Genomic DNA, 21,374 nt, shown 5'->3' with positions numbered 1-21,374 from the left:
ATAAATATTAAATAATATTACATTATGAGTAAACCAAGGCCCAAAGAGGTTAAGAAATATACCCAAGTTCACACAGCGGAGAAGTCGCTGAACTTGACATTCTGATTCCATGACCCTTGGTCCTTTCGTTTCATCTTGGGGCTGCTCAGGCTGAGTTGATGGGATATGAGACCAAAACAGCCATCCAGGCCAGAAGCTGCATTACGTTCCCTAGTAAGCGCCCTGCACAGCACTAACCTGCATATCTCCACCCATTTCCCCCAAAACCAGTCCAAGCCACTGACTTCCAGGTAGAAGTCCTGTGTCTCTCCTCCTGCTCTTGTCTGGAGTTTCCCAGCAAACCATGCAGCTGTCCCCACTTACACAAGCCCCAAATGCACATGGTCGCCAAATGAAACAAGGACTTTATGCACAAGTTTTAAAGAATTTTCACTCCCTACAATGACTGAAGGGCATGAACGCTCAACCTAGAGATAAATTTCTCTAAGAGAAATTACTGCTAATTTTATCAAGAGGTCAAGAATTTAAGCCCTTACTTTCTGTGTTAATTTTGATTTTGTTTATTTATAAGTAAATCTTAAACTTGGAAACATAAGTCCGATTGTCTATCTGTTCTAAAATTGGTGGTTTTGGAAACTCTAATATGTTTTTCAGGGGGTCAAATATCCAACTGGTAGAAATCATCATCGTCGTCATCATCATCAAAGCAAACACTCAAATATTTTTATGTATCAAACGCAATTCTAAGAGTTTTACATCTACTATCTAAGACAATCTGTAAGCCCCCCTACAAGGGGGATCTATTATTATTCCCAATTTATATATGAAGAAGCTGAGGCACAGAGAATTTAAAGGATTTTCCCAGGCAGTCTTGTTCCATAAAGGCTTCCATGTGATCTAAAGTTGTCAACCCAGCTTCCCCAAATCTTTAACTTGGGACACAGATGCAGCCTAAAGTCATCCCAAACGTGGCCATGGAATAACCCCCACCCAAGCCTCATCTGAAGGCATAAGAGATGACTAAATAGCGAGAGGAGGTTTCCACTGAATAATAATAATAAACACTGCCAGGGAATTCCCTGGCGGTCCAGTGGTTAGGACTCCACCCTTCCATTGCAGGAGGCATGGGTTCGATCCTTGTTCGGGGAACTAAAATCCCTCAAGCCATGTGGCGTGGCCAAAAAACAAACAACAACAACAACAAAAACACTGCCAAAGGATCTCAGGTTTCTTAACCAAAGTATTTATTTGGTGAATATCTACCCACTGATATGACCATTACTGGAATGGAAGTGTGGTTCTAGCCGTGTCCACCTGACAGGATGAATTCTAGCTTCAGAGCACACAGTACACTACAGTATTATTTCTACTTATTAATTTTCCTTCTTACAGAAGGATAATAATATGTCCCTGTGCAATGTCATGTAACTGCAGTGCCCGCCTATCAGAAGAGTGTACTTCCTGTTCCACTACCAATGGGCTTGGCCATTGCTGAACCCTACCAGCTCCCTTACTTTTCTTCTGCCCCAAGAGCAGCCTATCCCAGGACATTGTTGCTCCTTTAGAATGAAGAAGGCACTTGGAGTCACAGCTGACCCTCAGCAGCTTATAGCCTGAGTGAGAAATATGCCTTAGCTGTTGAAAGCCACTGACATTGAGGACTTTTGCCATCAGAACATAACCTGCCAATGCAGGGGACATGGGTTCGTGCCCCGGTCCGGGAAGATCCCACATGCCGCGGAGCAACTGGGCCCGTGAGCCACAACTACTGAGCCTGCGCGTCTGGAGCCTGTGCTCCGCAACAAGAGAGGCCGCGACAGTGAGAGGCCCGCGCACCGCGATGAAGAGCGGCCCCCGCTCGCCGCAACCGGAGAAAGCCCTCGCACAGAAATGACGACCCAACACAGCCAAAAATAAATAAATTAATTAATTAATTTTAAAAAAAAACAACATAACCTGGTGAAAGCTGATACAAAGCAGTACCTAAAATGATTCCTAAAAATTCGAAGATGTCTGCTGATCATCCCCAAACTACACGAGTTTCTGAAAGCCATTCTGGGCTCCCCACTGTGTTAAGAGAAACAGAATTCTGTGTTAAGAGAAAAGGAACTGGAAATGGAAAAGTGGGCTGCAGGAAATAGAGTGTGAACAAAGACCACATCAGAGAAGCAGAGTGACAAAGCAAAAGCCATCAACAAAAGGGCATAAATACCATCCATTGAACAAAGCATCACATACAAATGTGCACCACTAACAATAGAGAAGGGGACAGGGGACAAGGAAACAGAAAGTAGGAGAGCATCCAGATGCCGAAGGACTGCCTGAAAGACGTTATCAAAGAAAGACAAGAAAAGAGAGAGACAAAATGGTGGGAGGAACTGTGAATAGTTTTAAGAGAAAAAAAAAGTTGGACCACAACATTCTGTTTGCTGCAGCAAGTCCCCTGCTAGAAGGAAAGTGCAGTGAGGCAGCCTCTCCTCTGGGGAAACATTCCATTTCAGCTGGGGACAGCCCCACCAGATTCTCACACACCCTTTCAGGGGGCCATGAACGGTGCCTCCTGCCTCCCCGTGAATCAATGCCCTGGAGGTGGGGGGGGGGGGGGTGGGGGGAGCCGCTGGCGGCATCAGCATCACCATCACCTGAGAGCTTGTGAGAAGGGCAGAATCCCAGGTCCCACCCCAAACTGCACTGAATCAGAATCTGCATTGTAACAGGATCCCTGGATGATTCCCATGCACAGGAGAGTTTAGTAAGTGCTGCCGTTATGACCACTCGTCCTGAAGTAAGTGCATTATGCCCCAGATGTATGTCAAAATGGAAATATAAGCTATGACTCAGGTATAGCATACTAGAAATTTAGCTCTAACATTCATTAGTTGTGTGCCCTGAAGCAAGTCACCTGACCTCTCCTGAGCTTCAGGTTCCCCCTCTGTACACCGAGCATAATGATACCTTTCTCAGAGGATTGCTGTGAAGGCCAAATGAAATAACGTATGTTAGCTGTAGAGTAAATACTGATAGATGTCAATTCCCTTGCTTGAAGGCCAAGGGCAGGCTTTGCTGAGGAGTGAGTGGCAGGGGTAAGAAGCAGGAGAAAGACGTTTTGAGGAAATGAGGGCAAAGAGAAGGTCCAGCAAGGGATACTGTTCATGGCAAGACACTAGCTTAACTTGAACGTTCCTAGCTGGCCCTCCTTGTTCTCTGCCCTCTGTCTTTGAAACAGCAGAAGTGTATTCAGCAACGAGCTGGACGCTAGAAACCGTGGCACACAAGGGTTTACTCGCAGCATCTCCTGCCCCACTGCATACTAATTATTTAGCAGATGTGCATGATCTAACTACACAGCTAAGTCTCTGAGAGTCAGTGATTTTCCACTCGCGTCCCAACACTTATAAGAAAATATCATCCCAAGTATAGTTCCCTCGGCATATATTAAAGCTTCCCAACACAATACCTGCAAAGGAATTACCATACTGTATACAAACCATCCTGTTAGACAATAGATTCCTGTTTTAAAAAATCATATAAGGTTTTTAGGAAAACTGGTGTCCTATAAACCTGAAAATTTCATTAATGACAGAATTTCAAGCCCAGACTAACCTTGAGCTCTGTCTCTCTAAATTTCCTTTCAACTCTGTGTGGATGTTTCACTTTTTTCACCAGTGTGAATTAATTAAACTCTTAAGAAAGATACAGGCAAACCAGGACCTCTATCCAGAGGCTAATGTGTCTGATGCCTCTTCATCTTTGTATGTATTAAATTTAGCAACCACGTGGCCTCTGTCATGCCATGGCATAAGAAATGTTGGTCTGGAGATATATGTGTTTCTTAGTGCGAGACTTTGGAAAGAGAAGAATTCAGCTTAAACTACATTAAATTACACTAAACTAAAATTACTCCCTATTGCAACAATATGGGGTGCATTTAGGTTTTGGGCCAGTTAATGAATATGATCCAAATGGAAAAATAGTGGTAGGGCGGGTGGAGACAGAGAGACAGAGAGAATTTGACAGAATTACACCTCCTTCGTAGGAGGGAAGGAGCTCCTGTTACGGGCAATTGAATTCCCTTCCCCCCATTACACAGACCTCTCAGCCGAAGCTGACATAAGTGACATCCAGGCACCTGTAGTCCCATCACAGGTATGAATGATGACGCCCACAGGCCCTCCAGAGACTTGCTTCTCAGGAGCCTCCTTCCCATCACAGGTGACATTTGGTCTCCAGAGCCTGTGGAGCTCAACATGTTTCCACCAGTGATGCATCCGTTAATCTCACATTTGCAAACTGTTTGTCAGAGGCCATCACGCAAAACTGCAAACTCAGTGGGCTTGCTTTCCTGCGTGTTTCCTGCAACACGGCTTCAGCAGGAATGTGTTTCATCGTTGGATATTCTCCTCTTGGACAAGTGCTGTATATTTTTACTCAGTCATTTTCTCGTATGGAGATAAAGCCAAGCAACCAAACTCCAGTTGAAACTATCAAACTACCTTTTGAAAGGGTAGACCAATTTTTGTTCCTACGGATAAGATTGGAAGCAAAGGCATGGGACTCAGAAGACACAGACTCTCTGCCCAGCTCTGCCACTTACCAGCTGTGTGTCCTTGGGCAAGGCTGGATTTCACCTCTCTGGCCTTTTTCTTCTCCTCTGTGATGTAGATATAATAACATGTGTCCTACCCCGAGGCTGATCAAATGAGATCACATAGGTGGAGGCAGTTATGAAGCGCAATACTACTTGGCTTGAATTACCACCCCAAGTATAACAGCAAAGAGCTTGACTGCTCCATAAGGCTCAATTTTTTTTAAATAATTGAGAGAGGAAGTGAAAAGAAAAAGAGAAAGTGGCAGATTCTGCTTCTTAGTCCCAAATAACATTTGTAACTGGTGTGGCATAGATTGTATTATGATTGTCTGAATTTAGTAGCAAGGCAGCTTCAGATAATTTGATCAAATTCATATTTTTTAAATTAGCATAGTACTGTACAGTCTCTCAAATTTGTCAGGAGCACAGACCTAGGTGTCAAGAGACCTGAAATTTTTGCTTGGCTCTGTCACAACGTTCTATGAGACAAGTTAACCTTTCTGAGCCTCTCTGAATCTTGAAATTTGGTGGATTTCATCCAGAAATCAATTTGGAAAGATTTACCAAGAAACTTGAGACTCTTTGTATCTTTTGCTCCAGTAATTACATATTTGAGAAGCTATTTTAAGGACCTAATCCTAAACAGGACAAAATGTTTTAGGTACAAAGATATTTGTTATAGTGTAACTAACAACAGCAAAAAAAGAGGGACAATCAAAATGTTTAACCACAGTCCATCTTCTTTATAAAAATGCATGCTATTATTTAACATGTTGATTCAGAATGCTATGCAATAACATAGGGAAATATTTAATAAATTATGTTAAGTAAAATAAAAATCAGGGTACCAAAATGTATGAATATCCTATTCTAATCCTACACACAGGAAAAACTAAGAAAACTACTTTGCCATAATATTGCCAACAGTCATGCTTCAATGAAAGTGGTTAATTTTTAGGCTTTTTTCTATTGTTTACATTTCATTTTCAGTTTTCCTCTATTTCCCAAATTTGCTTTAATGTTTCTTATTGTATAAATAAATGAAGCCTAAAACATAATACTAGGAGGTTAAAATAGTCTAAAGTCACCTGTTTCAATGTTAAAGATCTATCCTTCTATAATAGTTTCAAATGTAAAGATCTGTGATTAAAATAACTAACAGTTTCAAAGCAAGAAATCACTAACAAAAGACTATGGCTATAGAACGCTGTGTTTAAACATGTGGAATCCCAATGCCTGTTTCCACAGCATTCCCAGAAGTGACGGGGCAGGGTGTGTCCAGTGTAACACAGCAATCAGGGTGGCTGTATATAAATCTTGCTGAGAGCAAAAGTCCGAGAAAGAGGCCAGTAGTAAGAAGCATGACTCAGTGTTTATGAGATTCATCAGAACAGTCTATGTAAATGCCAGCCTATGAAACCCTGTGTGTGTGAATTGATTTTTACAGCAATGTCATACTTGGTCAGAAGGCTATTTTAGCATGAAATAATTCTATAGGTGTGAGAAATACATTTTCCCCCCCCTCATAGGGCTCAGAGTGACATAACACTTTGGAGAGCTAATGAATTTTTCAAAATATTTTAAAAGCCAGTTCTGGAATGGTATTTTGATCTGCATCCACCACAGTGAGTTTATGTCTGGATTTTTTTGGAGACTGGAGTCAAGAGTGATGGCGCTTCAGGCCACGGTCCAGGGGAAATCAGCCAAGTGGCAAGCTCATGACCAGTTCCACACCAATGAGGTTGCTTTGCTTTGTGCATGGCTTTATGTTAGGGTCTTACAAAGCAAATTCACAAATAAAGAATAGAATATTCAGCTACAGAATCAAATTCTCCCTCTTGTTTATCTTTCTCTAGGACCTATATACATGCCCTAAGACCATGTTTTCAATTTGCCTACAATCTAAAAAGAAAAAAACACCCGTTCTCCCAATGATCTTGATAAACACACAAAATATAAAACAAACCCTGAATTGAAATTGAGGTTTGTATTAATCCACACGGATTGGTAAAAACGCTGCTCACCTTTCTTTGAAAGAATCCAGGCCTCCAAAAGTCAGTGGCTTTGGGAGTCTGTTTATATGGTAGCTGCCAAAGGGTGAGAGAATTCTACGTGGTGTTTCAGCCAGGAGATGCTGCATACAAACCAAATCAGGCTGCTAAGGGCAGGGGGAAGAGGAAAGTGTTAACAAAGCAGAGGATGGAGGCCAGAGAGTGACTTGCCCGCCGCCTCCCTGCAGAGGGACTCAGGGACACTGCCTTCCCAGGGAAGCAGACAGGCACGTGTCCTCGCAGACATACCAGTGGCAGGGGAGCAGCTAATCTATCCACCTGTCAGGACCCTTCTGTCCTCCCAGGGCCAGGTGCTAGTCTGGCCAGCAACACAGGCCACTTGCTAGAGAAAACGTGTATGAAGAGCGCGCAGGTTGGCAAAACGCTCCAACGTCAGGATGAGCTTCTGCCCCAGCCCTTACTTCTCTTCCATTCTGGAGAGCAAGAGGTAAGCGTGCACAACTCTCTCTTGCACCCTTCAATTAATTAATAGATAATTTTTCACAGCAAAAAAAAATAAGGACATAATTGAATTGTTGGGCCTCTTTAAAAATAAGCCACTTACTTTTTAAAAAAATTTTTATTGTAGTATAGTTGATTTACAATGTTGTGTAGCTTCAGGTGTTCAGCAGTGATTCAGTTATATATACATATATATATCTATTTTTTTTTCAGATTCTTTTCCCTTATAGATCCCTGTACTATACAGTAAAACAAAGCCATTAAAGTCCTATTTTTTTCAACTGAGAGAAAGAAATGGTTCCTACGAGTGGGAAATCTTCCATTAAAACCTTTCAAATAATTGAAAGTCCAGCAGCAGGCTGCCCCTCCCTCTCTGGCTGTTCTTAGGGATGTTATTTTACAGGCCATGGTCATTGCTGCAACTTCTCTACTGAGTCCAGAACCAGATTAAGTTCTCAACTCAGGGTGGGAGTGGAGAGCGGGCCTTCTCCCATCCTGCATGTGCCACGGGCCTATTTATGCCTTCCCACATCAGGCTCACATTTTTAGCACCATCACTCTCCGTCCTGACTCACGATCACTTGCTATAAACCATGACATTTCGCATATCTGGCTTCGCTTAAGAACGAGGTCACCTATGCAAGGGACTTTTCCAGACAACTGAAGCTTACCCTCCGTGTGACAATTTCTGTTCTATTTTTTTCTATGTGAATTATCTGAGTTGGATTTTTTTTTTTCTGAAATTCCTCACGTACCCCACCTTCTCTTAAACAGACACCGAGCTTAAACAGTATTTCTTCCTCGATTATTCAGGGTCATTACTGTGAACTTTCTGTCACTGACGTTATGGCCTCCGGAGGCTGTGCAGGTATTTAGGACCATCTGCCCTACATCAGATGGAATGACACTTGCTGAGAACCTGGGTCCATTTCTTAAAGGTTTGTTTGATTTTGGTTTTGTTTGTGCAGTTCCCCTATTGTAAGTTATAAGCAATTACAGCCTCTGGCAACCACTTCTCCCACCACCCTGCTCTGAGAAACCGACCTCGTGGGTATTCTGTCAAAGCGCAAATTAAGTAATGAGGATGGTGATGAGTGCTAACACTTGTGAGTCTTTGCTACTTTCCCAGCATTCTTCAAATGACTTACAGGTATCATCATACCAATGGGCTCAGAAAGAGAGTCTGGGGGATCTCCCTGTGAGAAAAGAACCAATTATAAAGATATGTTTTTAATACTCAATTGCAGGTGTCTGAAGGAAAGCTGCCTTTGTGTAATTTTCAGTTTTCTGGAGACCTTAGGTTGGCTGATGTGGCCAAATAAAGTGAACTCCAGACACATGAGCTCTTGCTCTTGCAAATCATTCCATTCTGAGCTTTTGGAAGGATTTCCTTCTATGTCTCACCACTTTTCAAACTTGCCTCCCCCCTGAATCCTGTTATTCTTCACTTTTCTCCTATTTCCCTTCCAATTCCACCTCCACCTTCCTTCTTTCCTTTCTCCCTCTGTTCCTTCACCCCTATATGTGTCTCCGAGTATAACCAGCAGTTTTCTGAGGCACTGCTCAGCTGGCAGACTCGAGAGCAAAAGCGAAGCTCTGTACAGTGGAGAACTTGAGTCCTAATCCCAGCTCTTCTGGCCAGCTGTGTCACCCGGGCTGAGCTCCCCCAACCTACACTCACTCACTCACTCAATCAAACAGTTCTTCTGTCTCCAGCAAGAGAGTGACAACAATGAAGGAGAAAGATACAAATAAACTTACTTACAAAACAGAAATAGATCCACGGACATAGGAAACAAACTTATGGTTACCAAAGGGAAAAGGAGGGGAGAGATAAGTTAGGAGTTTGGGATTAATATATCCACACCACTATATATAAAATAGATAACCAATAAGGACCTACTGTATAGCACAGGAAACTATACTTAGTATTTTGTAATAACCTATAAGAGAAGAGAATCTGAAGAAGGCTATATATAACTGAATCACTGTGCTGTACACCTGAAACTAATGCAACATTGTAAATCAACTATACTTCAATTAAAAAAAGATAATGTATATGAATGTGTTTGGTAACCATATGGAAATTGTTGTTAATAGTGAGTTAAAAAGAATACTTTATAGACTATATTCAGAATTTGGGATTTGAACTGGAGCTCACATTTAATTGTACATTATTCATAAAGAAAATGGTAATGATAAAATTACAGAGAAAAGGTTTCAGCTAAAAAATGCATTTTGAGAACTTCACTGTATTAATTACTACTTCTTTATACATAATACTACTAAATCTAAATATGTTTCTAAATCAAAATAATGTTTGCACATATTTTCACGCATCAGTTTTTAATATAAGAAATCTAAACAAGAGCAGAAGAAAGCTTACCGTAGGTCATTAAAAACTCTGTCATTTGTTAAAAACAAAAACAAAAACAAAGAAAAAACAATGAAGGAAGCTGGAAAACCAAAAGCTGTACTCACAACCTTGCTGGCAAATAAGGAACAACTTCTAACTTTTTTAAAAGAGCCATTCTCATTATTAAAAATTCACTAAATACCCACAATATTTCAGTCACTCTAAAACTAGTCACAGACCCTATCTTCCAAATAGTTTATCAGTGTTTTATTTTTCTTTCACCTACGTAGACAGTGAAACAGTCTCCCAATTTATTCAACCAAATCATAGACAGCCCAGCACCATATTTTTCTCACAGCAGGTTCTCAGTAATAGTGATTGATTACTCAGTTATCCAAGGGTTTTTTTAACATAAAACAGTCAGAAACAAAGAAATGAACCTCTCTTGGGTCAAAGTGAACTCACTACCCAGCCCTCCCATAAACCTGCCGAGTGGCTCACATTTTATTTAAAGAGAATTAAATGTTCCAGGATATCTGGTGGGAAGACACGAATGTGGCAGAGGGTCCTGGAATGGGAGTCAGGTGATCTGGGAGCAAAGTCTGGCTCTGTTCTTTAGTGGCTGTGAAACCTTGGTCAGACTTCTTGCCCCACTGAACCTCAGTTTCCTCAACTGCAAAGGGAAATAATAGCTACCTCACAAGACTATTTTGGGTATTAAGTGGAAAAATCTATTTCTTAGAGCTAAGACAGATAATCAACAAATTCGAACTAAAGGGAGCTAAAAATCATCCCTGTTTCTATAAAATGTAAATAGGGCTTCCTGGCTCTCTTATCCACCGTGGCCCTATTCATGTTTTTATTACTGTGGGTGGAGGACACATTCTTATCTTAGTACATACACACCTGCAACAGCCCTAATATATTATTGTTCTCATTTGACAGATGAGGCCAGTCTGGAAAGCCTTCAACTTTCCTCTCAAGGACTGAAAATCTTCTCTGCCAATCTCTCTCATGACATTAGTACTGGCCCAGAAGCAGCAGAACAAGCTGGGCAAGCTTGGTGTAGTGCCTGGGATTGGGGGGGTCTAATTTTTCCCCTTTGGACCACACAGCAGAGGATCTAAGGCTCTAATAGTTCCACTCTGTCTAATGATCTGCCCAATGTAGTTTTGCAGAGCGCCCCATTCCCTCCCCTGCCTCTCTCCAATCCATTCATGTTTTAATTCCACCAATATTTACAGATTCAAGCAATCATGCATAAAAACTAGCCTCGTTATTTTACAGTAACATTTTGTATGAAGTGTGTACCATATACAAAAGGGCTGTATGACACTCCTTGACCTTACTGTTTCTCACCTCCTTCTAGTAAACCAACCAGAATTCCCTTATACTGTCGCCAGCCCCTCTTCAGATTCAGATCTCTAGGAGTCTGCACCTGTTCATCTACTTACTCATTTTACTAAGCCACTACGATGTCTCATGCTTTGTGCAAGCCTCTTGCCTTATGGCTTCATTCATTCTAAAAACACTTTGTTCTTTTTGTGCTTAGCACAGTCATGGCTCATGGTCCCAAGAAGCCCCTGAAACATGCAGCAGCTCCAAAGCATTGAATGCTGAGTAAACGGACCAGTATGTTTGCTCCTCATCCATCAGATGATCCCCACAAGCTCAAAGAGTGTCTCCCCCTCATTTTTTCTAAGGAACAGACTTAAGTATTCCCTGACAGGAAATGAAGTAAAGAAGATCTGCATGCAGCAGTTCCTTAAGATTGTTGGCAAAGTCCCAATTGATAGACTTTATCTGCTGGCTTCAAGGATGTCAGCAGCATTGACAGGACTGGGGAGAATTTCTATCTGATCTGTGATACAAGGGTTGCTTTGTTGTTCATCGCATTATACCGAAGGAGTCAAGTACAACTTGTACAAAGTAAGAAAGATCTTTGTGGGCACAAAAGGAATCCGTCATCTAGTGATCCATGATGCTCGCACCATCCACCATCCTATCCCCTTCAAAGTGAACGACACCATTTAGACTGATTTGGAATCTGGCAAGACGACTGATTTCAACAAGTTTGACACTGGTAACCTGTATATGGTGATCAGAGGCGCTACCTTGGGAAGAATTGGTGTGGTCGCCAGCAGAAAGAGACAACCAGGTTCTCTTGATGTGGTTCCTGTGAAAGATGCCAACAGCAACATCTTTGCCTCCCCACTCTCCAGCATTTTTGTTATTGCAAAGGCAACAAACCATGGATTTCTTTTCTCTGAGAAAAAGATATCTGCCTTACCACTGCTAAAGAGAGAGACAAGAGACTGGCAGCCAAACAGGGCAGTCAGTGAAATGACCGCTAGGTGACATGATTGGAAGGGTCTTTGTACTTAATTAAAGATAATGTGTTATGATTAATGGCAAAAAAAACCCTCACAAACAAACAAACAAGCAAACAAACAAAAACTACTTACTGAGCTTCAGGCACTGCACCAGGTTCTGGAGATACAGGGGTGAGCAAACCCATACAGAGACCCTGGTCCCTACTCTCATTAATCAAACAAACATGCCCAATAGAGATATAATAACAAGCTGAGGTAAATGACTTTAAAACATCGCCCCAAAACCTGACTTAGACTCATGAATTGGGGAGGCTGGGTGGGAGGGGTCATTCAGCAAAAGGCTTCCCTTCTCCTTAACCTGACCAGAAGAGGTAGGAGCTATTCAAGCTTAGGGAGGTAGGAGAAGAATCCAGCAGAAGCTGGACAGCAGGTGGGTCAGATTCCAGAGTCAGGTTAAGAGTGTTGTTGGTTCTCCAAAGAGCAATGAAAAGTGATAATAAGGATTTAAGGGAATGATGGGACAGATGTGAAAGATGCTTTCACAATGATCTCCCTGGTAGCACTGGGAAAGTGGTTTGCAGGAGACCAACTTGTTAGCTGGCCATTGCAGTCATCTGGATGACTTAGTGATGTCTGGGATATGGTGGTTGGGGAAGGGATGGAGGAAAAGAAAGTTCCCAGTTGGAGAAACTGGATGAATAATAATGCCGTTCACTGAGATAAGGAACTGCAGGAAAGGACCAGCATGGGGGCAAATGGAGAGAAGCAGCATTGTTCCAGGTTCTGTGCTGAGGGCTGTAGGTACATTATTTTGGCTTTATGACAAACCTGCAAAGTAGGTATCATTATCTCATTTTTCAGATAAAAACCCAAGGCTGTATTATCAGCTTAGTTTTTCTAACCCAACCTTTGTGGCTCTGATTTTGCAGGGCAATCTAGTGCCCAATTAGCCTCCCAAGAGCTCTTAAGAAGAAAGATTACCTTTCCCTGGAAACCAAAGCCCAAAGTCACAGAGCTCAGATAGGAATGGATTTGAAACGCTGCCAGAGATTTTGAGTAGGCTACTCTGGGACCCATGGCAGGCAGCCACGTATGATTGTGCAGGTTGCATACTGCACAAACCCAGAGGGTGCCAGTCATATCAAAGTCCATGTGAATGCTGCCTCCTGAATATATCAGCCCTGTCCCTCCCCAGTTTCTTTTCAAAGAAGACTCCAAACTCCATGACTCTCCAATAAACCTCAGGGTTCAAAAAGAATCAATGACCAAGGTAACACCGTGCACTTTACCTCTCTGGTCCCAGATGTTCTTTCCTCTTTTGCATCCTTCATTCAGACCCAGGTATTCATCCCTCACCCTTGTCTGCTTACCTAGTACCCCAAGGAGGAGTAGATGTAAAGGTAGAGTGAGACGTCCATCACTAAACCACTATTGCTTACAAGAGCTCCCCAGACAGATACACCAAACCTAAAACATTGTTAATATCTGCCCAAATAAATGCTACATAGAAATAAACAAGTTATACCAAAGCTGTCACCTTTTTACGTAGTTAACATAAAATATTCCTCAAATTTCTGATTAAAGGGCGTCCTTGCTCACCTGATTGCATCTTCCCAGACCCAAGGTGCTGTCTGAACAGCAGTGACCAATTCTTTATCTTTTTTTTTTTTAAACATCTTTATTGAAGTATAATTGCTTTACAATGGTGTGTTAGTTTCTGCTTTATAACAAAGTGAATCAGTTATACATATACATGTGTTCCCATGTATCTTCCCTCTTGCATCTCCCTCCCTCCCTCCCTCCCTATCCCACCCCTCTAGGCAGTCACAAAGCACCGAGCTGATCTCCCTGTGCTATGCAGCTGCTTCCCACTAGCTATCTATTTTACATTTGGTAGTGTATATATGTCCATGGCACTCTCTCACCCTGTCACATCTCACCCCTCCCCCTCCCCATATCCTCAAGTCCATTCTCTAGTAGGTCTGTGTCTTTATTCCCGTCTTGCCACTAGGTTCTTCATCAATCCCCTCTGAGATTTACACTGAAAAAGCCTGGTTCTTCTCCGCAGGCCGGGGGTGCTGGGACAAACCACAGCTCTCGGTCTGAAAGCTCAGGCAGTGAGAAATGGAGCTGACTCTAAGACTAAAGCAATCAAGGGCCCTTTTCTCATCAGCCCCTAAGACGGTGGAACCTCATTCACAGAAGTACTTTGGATTCCTGAGTTTCTTGCTTGGGAATACTCTGGCAAGAGGCACAGTCTCAAGTGCACCAGCCCTCGGTTATGATGGGGAGGGAGCTGATCCTGCGGTCTGTGATCAGAACGAGCTCAGCTTTCCAAATGAAACTCCTCGGCCAGCATCTCCATCATTACTAGTCCTTACCACCGTGGCCCTTTAAAAGGTACGAAACATTCATTTTAAAGATGCTTTTTATTGATACACATGACCTTGTTCCTATAAAGGAAATCGGGAAGGATATATTTCTCAATTTCCAATCAAATGATTCCTCTGCAGACATGCTGCAGTGTTTTTCTTTCTCTTTTTGAAAACCCATCTCCTCTATCAACTCTAATGTGGTTGTTCATTTAGAGTTTTGAATGTGCTTCCTTTCCCTATGCTACATACCACAGAGTATAAGTTGACATTTAGGGTCACTCAGAATTTTTCTTCTACGGAAGTCCACATATGGACCAATTCCCACTGCAGAAATGAGCCCTTCGTCTGCAGCTGTCACTGCTCAAGTGGCAGATGCACTCCCCAGACTCTAGCGGTGACGGTGACCCTCTCCCCACAGCATTCCTGGGATATTGATGTGCCCTGTATCCTTCTGCTGGCAGCTGACACTCCCACCACACAAATGCCCAATGCTGGCTCATGACCAACCTCTGAGGGCACGTGGGCTGCAGTGATGGCCCACCCCTGAGCAGCTGCTTGAATTGCATCAGCTGGTGGGATCTGGCAATGGGAGAGGCTTGGCAGGCAGTCTACCCAGTATGGGGACCCTGGCTTCCTGCCAGCCAGAGTTCCAGGGGTCTGATTCCTTATTTATTTATTTTTTTTCCTCCAAAGTTCATGGGAACTTGGACCATTTACTGACATCATGAGGCTGTCTTGGCCTGAATACTTTTTTGAGCTGACCACTATGAAACTGGAGGACATTTCCCAAATCACAGTCTAGGGCTGGGAGCCCTCATTCCCTACCCGTCTTCGATTTCTCTTACCACAGAAAGAGTATAACTAAGAATGACTAAGACATCACTGTGGAAATGGCGTAACTAAAAATGGAAAGCATGGCTAAAATTTAAGGATGGACCTGGAACTATAGGATTTGATCTCTGTCCCTATTCCAGCTAGAAATGGGCAGGTGGAAAAGGAAGCTGGGTGGGCACTGGCAGGAGAGAAAGAAAACGTGTTTCCACTCATTTCTAGTTCTAGCAGTGAGTGTCCGGATCAGAAACATAGCTGGGTTCTCGAATGGGGAAGGGAACCCAGGTAACAAGCATCATCCTTTGATTACCATCTCTACAGCCTCGGGGGGCGTCTTACTCCCCTGGTGCTTATTCTACTGTCTTGGTTGTTTTAACAATAATTGGATCAGTTCCCTATTTGTCAAGAAGGCACCATTTCTGGAGACTGTGCTTGGGAGGAGTGACTATTTCCCTTGCTGTCCTCCACCTCCAGGTAAGGTGTTTTACAGAGAAGCTCCAGGCACCCAAGCCTGTTCTAACCACACAGAAGGCAGGCCCCCTTGAGAAGAATTTGAGCTCCAGGAGGTGGTGATCCAAGGCCACACTTGAGGTTTACTTTTGCCATTTCTGATAAATGCCACATACTCTCAGGAATGAAGGGTGGGTATCGGAAGGGGAGATTTAAGGAAAAGCCAGATGAGATTAAGTAAGTGAATCTGCATCAGTTTAAGGACCAGCAGAACTGGGGTGAAAAAGAGAATTAAGACACCACTCTCTCAATTTCAATAGAAATAAGCTCCAAACTGCCTGATTAAAAATGAAAAACATCCCTTCTCCTTCAAAGATGTCTGCTCAACCCAAGGGCCTGGCCTAGAATAGCAGAGTTTCTCTCCTCACAATGACAGATGACTAATAAATGCTCCTAGTCGGAAGAAAGGGCATACAAACAATTTCTCCAAAGTTGTGATTATTGGAGATGCTATTATTGGCTAATAGCAGTTTCATTTTACAATTTAAAATTCCTTTGGTCTATTGAAATTAGCTAACTCCAGTGATGACAAGGTTATGTTAATGTAACGGAGCTGGACCCTAGGAGGCCTTCCTGGAACAGACCCCTCCCCCACCTTGTCCTCCACCTGTCTCCTGTCTGTAAAACAACTTTAGCTTCCTAGGCCTTCCCTGAGCTCCAAAGAGTAAATTTAATCAGAGAAGTGAGAAAATGCAGAAAAAAAGGAAAACAGTCAAGCAAGACAAAATAATCATAGTTTAGTCATTAAACAAAGTCAAGGACTTTTAGTTCCTCTTCAAGGGCTATAGATAATATTCTGAGCCATATCCTTTGAGCTCTTTACAGATAATGAAACTGCCCGCAGGTGGAAGAAGTTAACTGTATGCTGCCCACAAGCACACAGACCCCAGACCAGTTGGAACCAGAAGGTTGATGATGCTGACTCCCAATTACCTCACCACCAACCAATCAGAAGAATGTTCATGAGCTGATCACATACCCCACAACCCCCCTCCCTCACCCCGTCTTTTAAAACCTTTCCCTAAAAGCCACTGGGGAGTTCAGGCCTTCTGAGCACTAACTACTTGGACTTCTTGCTTGGCACCTGCAATAAATGCTGCATTTTCCTCCACCGCAACCCAGTGTCAGTAGATTGGCTTTACTGCATGCAGGCAAGAGGACCCAAGTTTGGTTTGGTACCATTAAGACTCTGGAAGGGACATTGGCTATTTCAAACCATTAAAAGTCATGTATCATATCTACAGAATATCAAAGCAAGAATTCAAGCAGGCAGACAAAAACCTGCGCATTAGACTTTTTTTAGGTACCATATAGATAAATCTATGTCAACTTCTGATGGAAAACAACTTAAACATAACACCTGAATTCTATCTTATTCTGGTCTAATAAAGCGTAAGTGAAAACCAGCATGATAATTTTCTTCTCCCTAAAATGATTTCCAAAGGATTAACCTAATCTTAAAAAATCCTACCATTTTATTATGGATAAACGTCTCACAAATGAATGCCATAATTATTTACTTAATATTTTTCTCCTAAGCAAAGGGTATATATCCTCTAAAGTAAAAGGTTTTCCTACTACTATAGTTGAATGTTGCGTATTAAGTAAAATTTTTATTTACCTAGAAAATATAATTTGTCAGGGGAAATGTGACACTAAAAGTGACCAAAACACCTTTACTATGGCTGAATATGAAAGGATAACTGTGATCTCTAACAAGAAACCTATTCTAAGAAAAAAATTAAACTTAGCAGTAATTGTTCTTCTGGCTAAAGCAGGAAGCTGGGAATAGTATTTCAACCACTTCTTTTTCCTGTCACTCTTTTAATAATGCAGAGCAATTGCTCGTCTAATGAAGGAACTTGGTAAATAAACTTACACATTACTTTCAACTGATTACTCTGAAATAGGGAATTTCTCCATCCCAGCAGTTGCTCTTCAGAAATGAGACAAACCTCTTGCTCACATCAAAGCCCACAATCTAAATGTTTATTATTAAAATAAATGTTATGGGAGTGGAGCACAGGTGCAGTCTACAACTGCGTGATCGTAGATTGCTATTTATTTTCATCCACAAAAAAATGAATTGCCAAAATTGACCTTTTCTGATTATTTCTCACTCAGTGTTAGGTAAAGAACAAAGAGCATACTTATACTATCAGAAATGCAAGTGATTTCTGCAATCAGTTTTCTCCTTCCTGTGCTCAAGTAAACCTGTAAGAGGGTCCACAATAAACACAGAAACGATCACAAACCTCAATTCTGAAATCCCCACAGACTATCAACTCTCTGGGAGGCTTAAGGTAGAAAACAAAGTACTTATATTAGCATTAATCAACTTTAATGGTCTTTTTAAAGATACTTACAGTTAAATCTTTTTAAGAATCACACATCTGTCTTCACTCCCTTTGCAGTGCGAGGGTAAATGAATGACAGTAATAACCCTGCAAATATTCTGCCTTGTGATTAAGACGTCATCTTAATGCAGACTTTATATTTTGGCTTTTATGAAGGTTTAAAGGTTAAAGACAACATAAATTATGCATCTCCTCCTATGCCAGGCCTGTACAAGGTGCTTTCCCTGTTCATTAAAGATATTGCTTCCAAATGGGCAAAATCTTTGTTTTAAGGGCGGAAAGAGAAACATTTCCATTACGTTCATTACTGCAATGCTGGAGAACCAAAACAGTTCGGAGTTAGGAAACTGCTAGAATCTGTTGTTCCAGAATGTATAGCAACTGTTGATATACATAGTGAAATTACCCTTCACTCTTTGAACAACAGTACAGTTAGAGCCAGCCAACATGCTGGTCTCTTCCCAGGAGAACAATGGTCTGGCAAGCCTCACACCACCAGCGACAGTTGGGGTTCTCCCGTTCTGCCTCTGCCCCAAGTTGCAGATCTGAACAGGGACCAGAGAGACTCGATTCGCACTGGAATATCCCTAACTCCCGCACTGGAGCAAGCTCCGCGTGAGGGATGCTCGGGTAAACTGCGCATTCTCACACGTTACTCCTAGTCGGCGTTATTACCTCCTCACTTACGTTTTGCCACGCCCTCCAGCTAAAGTACGGTTTCTTCCCCTTTAACACTTACACGTACCGCATCTGCAGAAGTCTGGGCTCTTTTTCTCAAGGACCACACCCATTTATCCTCTAGCCTCCAGGAGCAAATTGTAGATTTGGCTGGATCTGCCTCTCTCCAACCTCAAGCCAAAGGGACCAAAGCTGGACACACAGCACGCAACTTCAGCCGGGTCACGACCACCCCCACCCCGGCGCTTTGGCTATGAGGGAGGATTATGGAGACAGGCTGCCCGCTGTAAACCCCAGAGTTCCCGAGATTCTTTCCAGGGGACAGTCCGCACACCCTGACAACTAAGTGGCAAAGTTGTTTCTTCCTCCTCTGCTGCAATGCCCTTTCTTTTTCAGCCACGCGCGCGCGCGCACGCGCGCGCGCGCCAACACACACAGCCTTGCTCCCTCAACTTACCAGTTTAGACTTGGCGCGTTGCAAAAATTCTTCCATGTCGTTCCGAGTGGTTTGGACCAGAGGTACCCGGAGAGCGCGGAGGACTATCTCCTCCGGGGCTAGACGTGCCGGGTCCCCGGAAAGGGGCCGGCCCGGACGCAGAGACCGGCTGCTCCCTCCTACCGCTCGGAGGCGGCTGAGGTTGTGGCTGCGCCCTCGTCCGTCGCCTCGCAGGGCTCCCGCCCCACCCCGCGCCCGGCTGCCGGCTCGGGGCGCCTGACTCTGCCCTAATAAGGAAAGTGGGTGTGACGCCCGGGAGCCCCAGGGCGCGCCCCGCACGCTGGCTGGCACGCGCCTGCGGGGCCGGAGCTCTGGGCCGGGTCTCGGAGGCGGAGGTGTTGGCGGATGGCGAGCGGCTCCTCCGCCAATCGCAGGGCCCCGCTGCGGCCTCCTGACGTGGCGCGCCGAAAGATGCTGCAACCATGGACAGCGCCCAGAAGTGCGAGCCAAGTGCAAGGGGCTACTGCAGAGGGAGGCTCTGCCGCAGGCACCGCCGCTGTCAGCCAGGGGAAGTGGAAAGAGGGGGAGAGAGGCCCCCCGCGAGAGCCTCCCTCCTCGGCCAGCGCCTCCCTGGCTGGCTGGCTGGCAGGTTACAAAGAGCTCCAGCGGTCACTTAATGAGCTGGCTCTGCTAGCCTGGCCAGGGGATGCGCTCAGCTAGATTGAGAGGTGGAGGGGGTTACTGCTGAGCTAAAAGCAGTACGACCTTGATGGAGAATAAGAGCAGGCTAGGAGGTTGTGGTAGGCTGCATCTTTCCTCCTTGCCCTCAAAACACACCTGCCCAGTAACAGACCTCTGCAGTTCACCCCAGCTGGGTTCCCTTATGTTGGCCCTAGAGCTATGGATACACACACCCTTCTGCAGTCCCCAACCGCTCTGACATGTATGCTCAGGATCGGCGAGGGCTATAGAACCTTCCTACAGCATAAGGGTCTGTGTTTTTACAGGATCCTCAGATCATTTCTGTGTACATTAATGTTTAAGAAGTACTGCAATAAATACTTAAACTTACAGCTATGAACCTTATTTTAAGCCACAGAATTTTGTTGTGTGTCCTCTCTAGGCTTACCAGGGCCCCAGATACATCCGGGCCTTGGCACAGCTGCCTGTAAATACCCTTCCTGCCCTCTCACCAGCCACACTGCCTGGCTAACTCATGCTTCAGCGATCGGCTTAGAAAAGTGATCTCAACCCCAACTGCACTTTAAAATCACATTATAATCATGTAGGGCTTTAAAAAATACTGCTTCCCAGGCTCTATTCCAGACCAACTGAATCAGTAGTTCTAAGAGTGGGACCACAGCATAAGTCTGGTGTAAAAGTGCTCCAAGTGATTCCAACGTGCAGCTCAGGTATGATCCTCTGGTTCTCAAATTTTAGCATGTATATGAACCACCCAGAGATGTACTGAAACACAGATTTTTTGTGCCTCACTCAGAGAATTTCAGGCTTAATAGGTCTGTTTAATGGGCCTGAGAATTTCCACTCTTAACTGATTTCCAGGGTTTGCTGATGCTGCTTAGAAGTTATCTTCCTCCAGGAAGCCTCCCCTGACCTACTCCTCCCTTTCCACTTCCAGACTGAGTCGGTTGCCCCTTCCATGTTCTCTCATAGCAACCTATTATTGTCTACTCTACTATAAATTGCTTATTTGTCTGTGTTTTCCACCAGGCTGTGTGCTCCACGAGAACAAGGACCTTGCCTATCTCATTCATTGATGTATCCCTAACGAGGCTCATGTCATACATAAATTGCAATAAATATATCTTAATAAATGTACATATGAAAGGTTCCTCTCTCTCTCTCTCTCTCTCTCTCTCTCTCTCTCTCGCTTGCTCGCTCGCTCACTCTTACTCTCCCTCTCTCTCATTCTGTGTGTGTGTGATTATCCAACTGTTTTTTATTCAGGAGGACCCAATAAAAAGAAATCAGTGCAGTCTACAGATCTGATTAAGAGAGAATGAATGGAATGTTAAGCTCTGATTTACATTCAGGCTGTATGGAAGCTGCAGATTCTTTCTGCTTTCTTTGATGACTTAAGTAATTTAAAACCATCCAGGTAAAACAAGTGCTTTGTCAGCCTTTAAATCTGTGAAGTTGATTACAATTCAAGTAACATTACCAAGAAAAATTCCCAAGAATTCTTTGCCTCTGACTCCATTGGGGAATTTAGTGACAATCACTAAATTCCTCTGAAATTTTATTTTAAACATTTGGGGTAGGTATTATACAGCCTTGAGTTTTCTTAAATTTTTCTTCTGATGGACTCAAACTCCAGCATCTATCTCCCTGAGTTTTGCTCCACCAACAACGTTTCTGCAAAAGTTTATCAAGACT

At 43.4% G+C, this 21,374-nt stretch overlaps 1 protein-coding gene and 1 pseudogene across 2 annotated transcripts in view; one reads left to right on the top strand and one right to left on the bottom strand.

The window, feature by feature from the left end:
• Nucleotides 1-19,254, bottom strand: part of PRUNE2 (prune homolog 2 with BCH domain) — a 258,015-nt gene extending 238,761 nt beyond the window's left edge. For both annotated transcript variants that reach the window (XM_068551791.1, XM_068551792.1), the window contains exon 1: nt 18,999-19,254. In XM_068551791.1, the coding sequence (XP_068407892.1) occupies nt 18,999-19,034 (36 nt within the window). In that variant the 5' untranslated portion in view covers nt 19,035-19,254. The remainder of the gene's footprint in view (nt 1-18,998) is intronic.
• On the top strand, nt 11,017-11,799 carry LOC137770436 (small ribosomal subunit protein eS4-like; annotated as a pseudogene).
• Nucleotides 19,255-21,374: the final 2,120 nt, after the last annotated feature.

Source organism: Eschrichtius robustus, chromosome 10 (genome assembly GCF_028021215.1).
Source record: "Eschrichtius robustus isolate mEscRob2 chromosome 10, mEscRob2.pri, whole genome shotgun sequence".
Lineage (NCBI taxonomy): Eukaryota > Metazoa > Chordata > Mammalia > Artiodactyla > Eschrichtiidae > Eschrichtius > Eschrichtius robustus.
Note: the sequence above shows the minus strand (reverse complement) of the source record. Positions and strands in the feature narration are given on the sequence as shown.